General features: G+C 41.2%; 1 protein-coding gene and 1 non-coding gene across 2 annotated transcripts; both read right to left on the reverse strand.

Moving 5' to 3' along the window:
• Positions 1-2,425: 2,425 nt before the first annotated feature.
• On the reverse strand, positions 2,426-10,054 carry LOC108628940 (nuclear receptor subfamily 2 group F member 5). Its single transcript, XM_026816824.1, has 8 exons — positions 9,935-10,054; positions 5,974-6,099; positions 5,659-5,792; positions 4,422-4,607; positions 4,200-4,313; positions 3,958-4,121; positions 3,598-3,844; positions 2,426-3,489 (listed from the first exon to the last, which is right to left on the reverse strand). Exons 2-8 carry the CDS (start codon positions 6,093-6,095, stop codon positions 3,260-3,262), a joined length of 1,197 nt encoding a protein of 398 aa, XP_026672625.1. The 5' UTR covers positions 6,096-6,099; positions 9,935-10,054; the 3' UTR covers positions 2,426-3,259.
• Positions 10,055-12,843: 2,789 nt separating this feature from the next.
• Positions 12,844-12,916, reverse strand: TRNAV-UAC (transfer RNA valine (anticodon UAC)). The gene has a single exon. It is a non-coding gene; the product is annotated as a tRNA-Val (tRNA).
• Between the last annotated feature and the right edge of the window lie 75 nt (positions 12,917-12,991).

Raw genomic sequence — 12,991 nt, forward strand, 5'->3', positions numbered from 1 at the left:
ATTTTCTTTTCTGTTTTGTTCATCGTCGAAGCGGAAAGGATCGGCGAGAAACGAGGAACGATAGTCGTCAGAGCCGACAACCTGTTATATTTCGTCGCATCGAATCGACCGAGAGTGTCTCGAGAACGGATCGAAGGGGACGTAATCGAGGACGGCACGTGTCCCGAAAAACAGGAATCATAGAGTGTAAAAATGTATATGAGTGTGTCGCGCGGTTAAACGAACGATTCCCTCTTCGGCGGCTCGCGACACGTCTCGGACTCGGTGGACGATGATTTGTTATTATGCCGAAATCTGTTAGTTTTTGTCCTACATATTAGCGTTAAAATAGAATGGGAATAGTAGAAATACCGTTGTGTTGTTTTTTTGTCTCTTTTCTTTTTTTTCTAAGAAAATGAGGAAGAAAAAAGGAAACTTGATCGAGCGTCAGACAGGAATTTCATGCAGGTGATCATTTACGAAACGAAAAAAAAAAAACGATTTTGGGAAGGTAAAAAGATTTCGAAAAAACAACGTTTGGCGAAGTATATGTAATAATTCGACTCACGCAAGACGGTTGAAGAGATACAGGAAAAATCGGGCGAGACGCCGCGCTGGTATACGCGCGTCTTTTTCATTTTTGTAACGCTCACGCGCCAGCTCCGTGCATCGGTTCTCTTTTTCGATCGAGCGCGCGGGCAAACGTGACGTTTTGTTCGTGCCGTCAAAATTTCGCGGAAAAAGAGAAACAACAAAATTCGAGGTTCAATAGTCGCGCTTTCGGCCCGCTTGTTTTTCGCGGCTAGAGAAAGAATGAGAGAGAGAACGCAACCGTTCGCATCCGCTTCCTTCCCTTCGTATCTCGGCAGAAAGCTTATCGTTCTTTGATTACTATTAATATGCATCATTATTCTTATTATTATAATTATTACTCTATTATTAATTAAGGAAATCACGGGGAACGAAGAGCGAGAGTAACCGATTGCGACAGCGCGCGCGTGAGCGAAGATGCACCGTGATCATCAGAGAGCGACACGCTCGATGAGAACAATTCCTCACAAGATAAAGAAAGAAAAATTAAAACGTAACTAAAATAAATTAAATGAGTAAATAAACTAAAGTAATATTATAGATCAGGAAGGAAGTAATAAATGGTGAATTGGAGGAAAAAGGAACACATACACACACACGCGGAAACACACGAGCGAACGATAAACGCAGCGAGACCGAGATTCACTCGATCGAAATTTTTATTGACCATGTAACTCGAAACGAATGAAAAATAAATGTCTATTTCGACGTAAGCGCGTTGAGCATGGCAGGAGACTAAAAGGAGAACGATATATGAATATTATTAGGTATTATTAAAAGACGAGTGAATTAAGGAGAAGATGTCTGTGAGAAAAGAAAACAAGAAGCGAGACACACTTCTTCGTGAGTAGATTTCAAGGATTTTCTTTGTCCGTTTTCTCTTTCTTCTTTTTTTTTCAAACTCGTTCGTAAAGATGTATTTCGTGCGTTTAAATGCTGTAAATATGCCGAAGGAAGACTGTCGCGAAACACGCAGAACGGAAACAGATGAACATCCTCTTCGAGTTTAGGGAAAGTAGATCGAGACATGTTTCACGCGGGCCAGAGAACGGAAGTATGGAGACGGAAAAGAAAAGTGCGAAGAGTGGCAACTGTCAACAATATTTCGCTGTTTCGTCTGAGAGATCACGTTTGAAACTCGCGAGGAAAGAGAAAAAAACGGAAACGACGATCGTCTGCATTTTTTGTTCAAAATTTTTTTTTCTCTACTCACTTCTTTTGATTGTCGGTTATTAAAATTGGTTTTTGAAATCATCATCTTTCCTTTTTCTATTACTTACGTTTTTGCGCGTTTAATCTGCGCCCGATTTCCAACGATTTCATGATCAACCTTCATTATTTCCCATCGACGCCTCTTAACTTCTCATCTTGAATTCTTCGTTTAACTTCCCTCATTTTCCCCTCCGAGTCTCGTTATCTGTCTCTTTATATTTCTCTCGGTCCACGAACGGAAAAGCAGACCTCGTGAGAAGCAACAGGAATAAACGTACGGATTCGCACTCAGAGCTATTTTTTTTCCACTCCGCGAGCAAAGTTAACGTGACGCAGTCAAGATTTTTGTGTAACCATGACATTGTGTACTCCGTGCAGTGAAACAGCAGAGGATAACAGAGTGACAAGTTGTCTCTTTCCGGTCGAACATTTTTTTTACATTCACACACACACACACACACGCAGAAACAGACACACGAGGATAAGGAAACAATACGAAATCAATTTATATTGAATTTATGTGTAACATTCAATCGAGGATTGTATATAGTTACAATGCAGTCCATGAGTTAAGATACATTCTCCTTTTTCTACCATGAGAAAAATAAATTATTCTAGTTAATAAAAAAAAAAAATAATTGTGTGCGTTAGTGTCTCTTTTTTTTCTTCTTTGTTGCCAATCTTCCCGATGATCATCCACATTGAACGACTTTTTACTTACCGTCGCGAACGCCCATACACTATGTAAACGAATTTTATTGTTGTGATGTGAAAAATAAACGTTTCAGAAATTCAGAGGGTCTTGCTGAAATGAACCGAACAATCGCGTTGCCTCATGATCTTCGACACTTCGTCAAATTAATTCCTTCTTTCACTTTCTTTTGTATTTTCATACTTCACATGACTGACGTTCTCTGTCGAATTTAATAACATCCAATACGATTGATTAATTTTTATCATTCGGCGAAGAAAACAAAAAATTAAGTTTTATAAAAAACAACGTTTGGATCTAATAACATATTACGAAACACTTACTTCTAGTGTACATATGTGATATAAGTAGATATATACAAGTAAAATTAGACTTAACGGAACGACATTATGATTTACAGTACGAATAAGAAAAAATTGACTAGGTTTCGACTATAATTTTACTTTCTCATAGTTTCGAGTTAAGATCGCCTTGACGTTCTGTTTCTATCATATTCAATATTTAAATTATGATTTAATACAAGCTCGATTCGCGTCGCAAAGGGTTTTAGTTCAATTCTCGATTCATGAGCTTTCAAGTTGCAACAACATCCTGACTGGATCGATACAATTTCTTTACGGAACAAATCGAGATTGAACGATGAGAAACAAGATCGAACGACGATCATCTAAAGTCAAATAATTGCTATTATCTTTAAAGAATAATCTTTGGCAGAAGTTATTTGTTTCATTTTAAAAGTGAGATACCGGCGGAGTGAAGAACGCGTTATGTCGGTCTGAGGGCACTGACCATGTCGCCCAGTAACCGTTCCACGCTGACATCCCCTACAGTCGGTTTAAACAACAGTTCTTGGAGGGTTGATCGACAGAGCGCGCGCGCTGGGGGTAGCAGTAGCAACAGTCGGCCGACCCTTCGAGCATCCCTTTCGCAGAACACGGCCACCGTTTGTTCTTGTAACGCCGTTACTCGTCCTGGCTCGCAGAGTCCTCGTGATTCTGAATTTGAAAATAATACTTATTATATTCAAATTAAATATTTATAAAATTTACGGGATTAAACGTTGACCGACTGCTCGTGTTCTGAACTAAAAAAATCGATCGCACCTCCTTTGAAAAGGACTATAGCCTTGAGGCAAGCGTACTCTGAATGATCGACCCTGAGGAGGACACATTTGGCCAGCAATTCCCTCAGTCTCCTCACTTCGTCGACGAGCGTTTCTTTCCTCTCGGGCGATAAATCGTTCGGTACCAGACTGGCTTCCTCGACCGGGAAATTCCACTGCGCAGCTGTAAGAACGAAAAGCTCGCTCCAAGACTCCTCCAGTAGAATGGTCTGGTCTCTGTAGGGCAGCTTGGAAGAACATGCGAAGATTTTTATACGGTAAAACGCTAATAAAAAATATTGTTTGAATCGAGCCTGTTTAAAAATGAACTTGAACAAACGACAAAGCTTTATTGAATTACCTGTAAGAAAGAGTGAATACTTCTCGCCCACCTGACTGCGAAAAAGAGCAGTTTCGCTGCGAATTCGTAAATATTCTCCGTGGGTAGAATGGAGAAGTTAGTCATGTACTCAGGGGAACCAGAGTTCGTAATAGTCGACGCCAATCGAATGCTCGCTAGTTCCTCTACATTAAAAACAACTGTTAAACGTCAAATTTAATTTCGTTCGAATAAACATGTTTTTTTGTGCAAAAAATTTTTACCCTTCGGCTCGATTCTTGCGTCAATCGATCCAGCTTCCTCGGAACTCGTCACCTCGTCTTCTTTAGCTGTGTTTACGGTTAAAGATTCTGTCGGTGATCGAGGCAGAAAATGTGCTATAAATTAAAAAGAAATTAACTGTAAATGCGTTCTAATAAGATTCTATGTCACAATCGTCTCATAGAAAGGAATACTAGATTTCTCGATCAAATCTTTCTGCTTACCAACCGCTGGGGTGAAAGTCGGCATCGTCGGCTTAAAGGGAAACAACGCTGGGTACAGAAGGGGATGATAAGGATTGCTCGCTGCATGATAAACGTGCGGGATTCCAGGATACAATCCTGAGGGACCTCTTCTCGCAGCTGCGACTAGAGACGACGTGTTCCTTGGAGCTCTCTCGTGTTGCACCGCTGTGAGCATCATTTGTTAGTATATATTTTTCCGTCACGTTTTTTACAAATTACTCGTTAACTATTGACGCTAGCAAGAAACTTTTATACAGAAATTGTAGATCTCGTCGTCCTCTACAAGAAAGGTCCTATGCAATTTTCCCGTAACGCCAACGGTTTGGGAGTTATTGGCCAAAAACAAAAATTTGGAAAAAATTGAAGGGGTACCCCTTGGAAAAATCTCGGAAGAATCGAAAATTTTTTTTTTGTTGTTTATTATTAGCAATGTTCTTCCGACGTCTGATTTCTTTTTAAAAAATGCGTTTCTGAAGTGCATAAACTTTTGGGATTGACTGAAAACCAATACATCCTTAAATAACTACGAGTAAAGTTAAATAGAAGAACAGATGTCCTAACAAATTATCCCTCGTCTAAATTCAAACTCGAGTCACAGATGTTCCCACACGTAGTGAAACAAAATCATAGCTACTTGGGTCCCCCCAATCAGTTTCATCTTTTTCTACGAGCGGAATCAAACCCATAGAGGACCACTGGCCGCTAATGGCACCTTTCGTACCCTCCCTCGCTAATTGATATCTCCGTGCAATCAAGTGTTTGGATTATCGGTCCGGGCTGGAAGTGTTTGCAAACGCTGTGAACGTCAGGCTGTTCGTGACACTGCTCATGGCTAAGGCTAACTTTCCCCGATTCCGGCGCGAGCGAGTACGAGCGTAGTATTTCATGTGGGCGCGAGCACCCTTTTTTTTTCACTGCCTCGCCAGCCCTTCGGGCAGATTCTCTATTTCTCCTCTCGACGGGTCGCGGAACGTCTCGAACGCGTATTATAATGTCCCCTGAATGTTGAGCACTCGCGTATTTGCACGGACACGCGGCTGGAGAAATGGGAAACGTATCGGTTCCTGTCATCCGCAAGCCTCCTGACATATGAGACGCTGGTCGGACCTCTATCCGAGCTAACTCTCTCGGAATACGTCTCGTCGTTTTACGGTTTTCATTCGAGAAAGAGTGTCGAGAGGAATTTGTCATAAATATAGAGTTAAAACGTAATCACCATTAAAGCGTAGCGTACCATCACGTTTCATGTTGACCTGAAGACATTTAGTGAACCGACATGCCTGGCACTGATTGCGACGAGAAACGTCCACTATGCAACGGCCATTCTCCTTGCAAACGTAATCTAGGTTCCTGCACAGTAAAATTAAATTCCTCTAAAACAATTAACGGTAATAGAATTGATAAATCACGTTCATCGATCACTACCGAATAAAACAGGAATATAAGACAAATCTTCAGTTATTAGAGTTAATCGTATGATTTGTCGAAAATGTCATTTTGGAAATAATACTAAGTTAATTACCTTGCATACCTGCGGATCGACCGCTTAAAGAAGCCACGGCATCCGTCGCAGCTCGGCACTCCGTAATGTTTGCCAGATGCCTTGTCGCCGCATACTTTACACAAGCTCTCAGCCCGGCTGCTGTCGTCCATTTTACTTTAAAACATATCAGTGTAATTATGCAAAACAGATTTTATGTACGCATCGTCGTTTTGCTAAAAAAAAGTTTTCAAGGATGTCTTTTGAGGTGTTACAATAGTGTTAGTCTTTAATAACAAGATCGAACTAAATGTATTCCTCATTATCTGCAATTTTCAATCGTATATCGGTATAAGATTCCTAAGCTCTGTGACGCTACCCTATAATGCCTCGAAGAACTTATAGCCGCCGAGCGACGGGTTGTTGCATATTGCAGCATGTAATGATAAGATTTGAGAATTGTTAAACGTCGGTCTTCGATTTTTCAATACCTACGACTTACTGACTCCGTTGATTTCTGAACAAGTTATACAGCAAAATCAACAATTTTCCCTATTACGTGATACTAGCTATACCTCGAAGTAGCAGTCAAATCTAAATAGAAAATTTTGTTCCTTGCTTCTTCGTTCGTTATTATCAGTGACTTGTTTTAGTACAATTTTTTCCAAAATTCTGTCCGTCATAATACTTCAAAGATAGACGACAAAGGAGAACGGAAACACGTGGAGTTATCGCCCGTTGCGAAACAGAGGTAAAAAGCTACGAAGCAGAAGGAAAGCCGGAGGTCAAGCTGAAATATCCCCAACACTTCCGTTGACTTTTGCAACCCCTTTCCTCGGCGTGGCTCGCGACCACCGTTCTCCACCTCTTCGTTCTCCGGCCCTTTTTCGTCGAGGGTCTCGGACCGGCTTCGCCACGGTCTTTCTCGTTCTAATAGAACGCCGGGCCACCTGTAGGGTTCTCAGGCTCAATAATGCATCGGTGACGTGGAGCATCGCTCTCGTTCGTCGGTGGTGAACCACCGAGAGAGTCCTGGTGGATGATGTCACGTCCCGCCGCACCTCTCGCCCCGAAGACCAGTTTCACCGGCACCGTCATTAAACCATCACAGAAGCTTTCATGGCGGAGAGATCTCTTGCCTGAGGCCCTAGCTTCCTTAACGCGTACTCCACCCATAAACAGGGGCGATCGTCGCATGCGAGTGTTAACCTGCCATAATATTTTTATCGCCCGATGACTGCTTTTTACAGAACGTACAATGGGAACGTTTTATCGTCACGAAAGAGGAAGAGATTCGAAAGGTATCTCCCAGTGTCGTATCATTCAAGACGTACAAATAAATACATAATTTGGAGGAAGAAATCTTTGTATCGTCGCTCGTAGCCATAGTAAATCTCCCAATTTCTACTCACTGACTCAAAATTGCATATGAAATTATAAAAAGAAAGGCAGTGAATAAAAATTACAGTACGAACAGAAATTGGTGCATGTTCTATGTGTCTACATAATTTTTATATAATGCTGACGAAAAATGGAAAGGAAGGAACTTGCAATTAACTGAAAGTCGAGTATCGTATTTGAAGTATTACGTTGTTTCGCCGGTGTGTCGTTACATATGGGCGGGTTAATTTAACCCCGTTCGCACGAACATCTATCGCGTTCACGCACGCACGTAGCAAACATATGTCGCGCATTGCGTGAACCGTCCGATTTTCAATACGGCCGAGCGAAACCCTTCAAGAAGCAACGGAATATCCGTGAAAATATTATGACACGGGGCGAGGAGACTTCGATTAAAAAGATGTAAGCCCGAAACGGCCGGAGCGGCGTCATAATTTTTTAGATTCAACGCGAGCTCATCGATCACGGGAACTTCGATAAGCTTGTCACAGTTGCGCTTCAAGCTGGCTTAATGTCGGCTCGATGACTTTTCGATAGTTCGTTCGTCGCAAGATGTCGGAAGTTCGCCGGCTGAAAAATTCGACGGGCCTCTATGCAAATTTTTTTCCTCGTCACGTCACGTGCATCGTTTCACATAAAAAATGCTGATAGATCGATCGCCAGAGAAGGACTCTCGCGTCGGTCTTCGACGAAATTTCAATGTGAAACGTATTTTTCCATCCGTTCTTTGCAAATTTTCATGAGCGGAAACGCGACTATCAATAAAATATGTCCAGTCTCCTCTACGTTTACCTCGTTTCTATTATTTCACTAATCGTATCAATAACGCCCTGTTTGAATACAATGAGAGACTAAACAGAGGGTCCATTGAGAAAAAAGACACGTGTCGTTAAATGCACTTTTTCGAACCACCGTACGACATGTCACACCTCGCTGTATGTAACTTTCACCTGGACCTTTCATTCGCGTTTCTAAAACCGTCAATTTAAATGCACCACAATGGAAATAAATTTTCCTCCGCTCATATTATGTTACGTGAAACTCCTCCCATAAACAGTGGCTTTTAATTATCTATAATTTTACGCAGACATTTAATTACAGAGATCCGTCAATGAGGTTCCGACGGAACGAGTCATTTCTCTCTCCCACCCGTCGAGGTTTTCATAAATTTTTAAACAGTTCCGTGTAAACATTCGTCGTTAGCCCCAGCCCTGACGTGACTTTTGCTGTCTGAAAGGGTTGACTGCAATTAAGAGCTTCTGAATAATAAACAAACTGCAATCGTGACGATAACCCGACTCGCCTTACGTCGACCCGTTTCTATAGCCAGCGACGATGTCATTCGTTCCAACCGTGTCGAATATTTATATTCCACGCAAATACCAACATTCACTATGAATTAATAGCAATGCCAGTGATAATTAGAGGATCGATATTTACGAGATGACCTTATTTCATGATAATGATCTTATCTAATAGAATTTTATAAAAAAAGTTACAAAAATACTTTTTTATTAAGACTTTTATAGCATAGTAACTTCGACGAGTATAAATTTCACTTAAACAATTTGAGAGAATTATTCGGGAGGTCGAATTTGACTCTTAAACTGATTTTAGTTCACCGGCAAGCGTGTAGGATTAGTTTCGGTGGCGCACGTGCACGCTTCGCACGATTGGCAGTGATTGCGTGTTTCAGTCGAGTGTGTCGTGTACGCTGACCGTGCAGCATGTTAAGGTTCCAGGACACCCGTGATTTCACATACTTCTCCGGTTTTCGTGATACCGGTCGAACAACCGGCGCGCGATTACGTCCTATCTGTTTTATTAAAAATAGATTTTTCTACCGCAAGTTTCGTTTATCTTTCAGATGAGCACAATTAAAAGGAATCCTGAGAGACGATTTAATTGCAATAGTGATTAAAAAATATAAACCTATATCAACTTCGCTCAATATGCGAAGTGTTAATTTTTATACGCTTTCTATTGAAAAATAAGAATTAATCAAATTCTCGTGATATGTGACAAATGTGAATTTAATAAAGAATAATTTCAAAGAATACAGAAAGAAAACTGGAAAAGTTTATAGCACATCGAACAAGTGTTACAGTTTTTCACGACTGTGCATTACACGTGAGATATTGTGACCGAGGGAATTCATGACAGTATCGAACATGTGCGGAGTCTTTTAACATATGTGTGAACTTGTCAGAAAAGTCGACATCACGCGGCGGCCAAGAGTCGAGTGCCGTGAACCAACAATTACATGCCTCACCGACGAGAACTGAATTTACAGGTGTGGTTGTTTACAGATAATAATCAAACTGTTGGACACATGCTGCGTCTAATCGTTCTGTTGCGAAAAGTAGTAGTAAACCGACGAACGAGAGACATAAGACAATTCTAGGGACCCTCCAGGGAGGGACCGGACACCTACTTAAAAATGCGCCTAAACCGGGAGTTACATATTCCGGTTTAGGCGCACTTTTTCGCAGCCAATCGAAAATCATCACTTAGGTGTCTAGTCTCTATCTGGTGAGTGGCTACACAATTCTATCAAGACTGGTTCACGTAGATATTATCCTAAGAAATAAGATTGACATTTATTCCTTACCAGTAAGATAATCTTGAAGATCAATCGCCAATTCGTGTCTGCTGCTTCTCCGAACTCTCTCAATAAAAATATTGAGCTGATTGTGTCTGTATCGTACGAATCTATAGGAGAATCTGTGATAACGACACTCTTCCCTCGAAAGTTCTCCAGTCAGCGATGATAGCCATCTTTGCACAGAAGGAAACGGAACGTTTAATCTATCGTTACTTGCGAGTTAAATACTCTTTTCTCTACCAGTGAATTAAGTTTAACGTTAACGTTGATAAAATCCACTAAACTCTTTGGCTAATAAATTATAGGAAAAAGCATTTCTTTTACTGAAAATTTAGTAAACAATTCTTTAAGGATTTTCTAACCGACGATTCTTGACTAGTAAACGAGGATCGAAACAGTATTTATACATATACCGATTAACTATTCACCATCTAATTTCTGGAGCCGGTCAAACGATCACTCGAACTTGCACGATTTAATCAACGATTCTCCGGCGAGTCTGCAGATGCGAGATTCGGAGGTGTCAGATCGACGTGACCGGAAGCTAAAGAACGCGGGAGAAATCGAACCGGAGGGCCTTTATCGCGAGGACTGCGACGTCCTGGGTGCACGGGGTGACACTCGTGATCTATGGCTTGTAATTCTTGGTCTATGTTCGCGGCTGCAGGGTTGGTTAACCGACCAGGATCCCGTCGCCGTTGATCGTCTCCACGCCCAATCGGGAAATCACCCTCTCGGGGGTAGCCGAGGGTCGCGAGCGATTGGTCGACGGGCGTGGCGTATCCGTCGATGCTCACGGTGGTTGTACGAGTCCGCAGGGGATGCAACCCCTCGGCGGTGAGGAAGCTCCGCCGCTGAAAGTGCGAAAGTCAACTCGTCGCGCGATCCCAACCCCTCGTAATCGACGTGAATTTTTGTTAAAAGTTTGAGACGCGGGGTCGAAGCCTCTAACCGCCGCGAGGAGTCTCCGTCAGATTCGGTTCGTTGTCAAAGTGTATGACAAAAATGCGCTCGTGATACACGAAAATGGTTAACAGGCGCTTACAGTGATATTCTGTTCTTGCCAGTAAATTATACTTGGACATTCAATATTATATGAATTATAGTCATTTAATAATCTAAAATTCATAATCGTTACAAAGACATAATTTAGCAATGCCATTTTATGTAAATTTAAATAGTATAAAAAACAACACAGTAAATTTTTGTATTCTTGTCTCGAGAAAGTGACAGTTCAAAGTAGTAATAAAAATAAGATACTTACGATACGATTCTGATAGTGGCGATAATAACAGTATGAAACAGAATAACAAATAAAGAGATAATTCATTTTACAGACAGACAACAGCAACGAATCGTTATAGTCACCTGTGCGTTTCACACGGTGTGGTCTACGTTACAATAAGAGATGGTCGTAATAACCAGAGCTATTGAATGTTTCATTTATTATTCCCTGAAAATCAATGATCGCCATCTCTTACATATTTCCATGTTGCGTTACGTTCACTGATTACAGACTTGCATAATTACGTTATTTTACTTCGAAATGAATAAATAAAAATAATGCTGAATTATACTACATAAATTTCACATGTAATATTCCTTTAATTTGTCTTCGCTATAAAAATCAGAATATGAACGTGTAAAAAATGCAACAATTGTGATCAAATGAGAACGATTGGTATATTAAAAAGAGGAGAAAGTGACTAGTGGATGGGAAAACTTAATTCGAACCGCGTCTGTGATTCTGCTGGAGCAAGGCAAGCGGTCTGCACTTGATAGGTCGAAGGATCCGCAGGATTCTGAAGCACCTCCTCGACGTGGCAGGAGCAGAAAATCGCGTTGAAGTGGTAACGGTCGGGCTAATGGCTCGGAGACGATATTTTGTTAAACAAGGAAACCTTTTATCCCCCATACCATTCCTTGGGCAAGCGCTCGAGGACAGGGACGGCTTCGTTTCAAAAGAACTCCGATTCTACCCGCCCTCGTACTCACCCTCCACGCGTTCCAAGTTTCACTAAATGTATTTACGTACCTACTTTATTTTTTCTCCAAACATTGGTCAGCAATTAAAGTCTCCATTCATGCTCTAAAGAAACATTTTTATTTATTCCACAAAAATTGCACAAATACGATTCTTTCTAAAAAACAGTTCATACCACTCGAAAAATTTGAATTTTCATATTATTTATTGAATTATTTTTTGAATATTTATTTTACTTATTGAACAATTGTGTGCATTAAAATATATGAAAATATCTTGTAGAAGAATACGAGGAAAGAGCAGCCACTTATTTATTTCGTACACGTAGGAGGGTGAATCGAGCCGAAGTGAATCGCGATAAAAGCGGCCCTGTACCGTCACTTTGGTTTTCTTGTCACCAGAGAAGAGAACGAGCTGAAAGTGTGAACCGTCGACCACCGCGACAAGATACCACCTGCCCTTTCCCATGGTTCGCCCACGCATATACCGGCGCGTTCTCGCGAATTCCTTCGTTCCCTTCTGGCCTAAATCGCTTCTCACTTTCTTCGGCCCTCCTGTGAAAGATGCGAATCGATGCGGCCCGCGTACCAACTATCCAGGCGACTCCCGAGGAGTTTCGTTCGCGGTAAGCCTCGACTGACAAGTTAATTCACTCCGCTCCAACGAGCCTGGCAGATGATGCATGAGGACTCGACGACAGGAACACGATCTGACCTCAGTGTCATTTTTAACCGCTACTCCCGATGTAAGTATTATAAATCGACTTGCTCTCTACTAATTTTTTACATAATGAAACGTATCACTGAAATTATTTCGATAACTTTATAAGTGCAATATAAATGATACAAAATTAGATTGAAATTAGAATGGAAAATAAAGAAGAATGAACACAGTTTCAATAATTCAAGAGGGAAAAAATTAAAAAAAATACTGGTTCCGACCGGGATCGAACCGGCGACCTTCTGCGTGTAAAGCAGACGTGATAACCGCTACACCACGAAACCACAGTGCCGACTGTTTCTTCCGCGTGCTAGGTAATCCGAAGATTTTGTACCTATGTACTTTTATCAATGAATATC

Source organism: Ceratina calcarata, unplaced genomic scaffold (assembly GCF_001652005.2).
Source record: "Ceratina calcarata isolate Rehan_Ccalc_2016 unplaced genomic scaffold, ASM165200v1 scaffold551.2, whole genome shotgun sequence".
Taxonomy (NCBI): domain Eukaryota; kingdom Metazoa; phylum Arthropoda; class Insecta; order Hymenoptera; family Apidae; genus Ceratina; species Ceratina calcarata.

Excerpts from the sequence above, each read along its gene's own strand:
- LOC108628940 (XM_026816824.1), bottom strand. The coding sequence starts at position 6,095 with ATGGACGACAGCAGCCGGGCTGAGAGCTTGTGTAAAGTATGCGGCGAC. Across the intron at positions 5,793-5,973 it reads TTTAAGCGGTCGATCCGCAG|GAACCTAGATTACGTTTGCA; the intron begins GTATGCAAGGTA and ends TTTACTGTGCAG. Across the intron at positions 3,490-3,597 it reads TATAGTCCTTTTCAAAGGAG|AATCACGAGGACTCTGCGAG; the intron begins GTGCGATCGATT and ends TTTCAAATTCAG.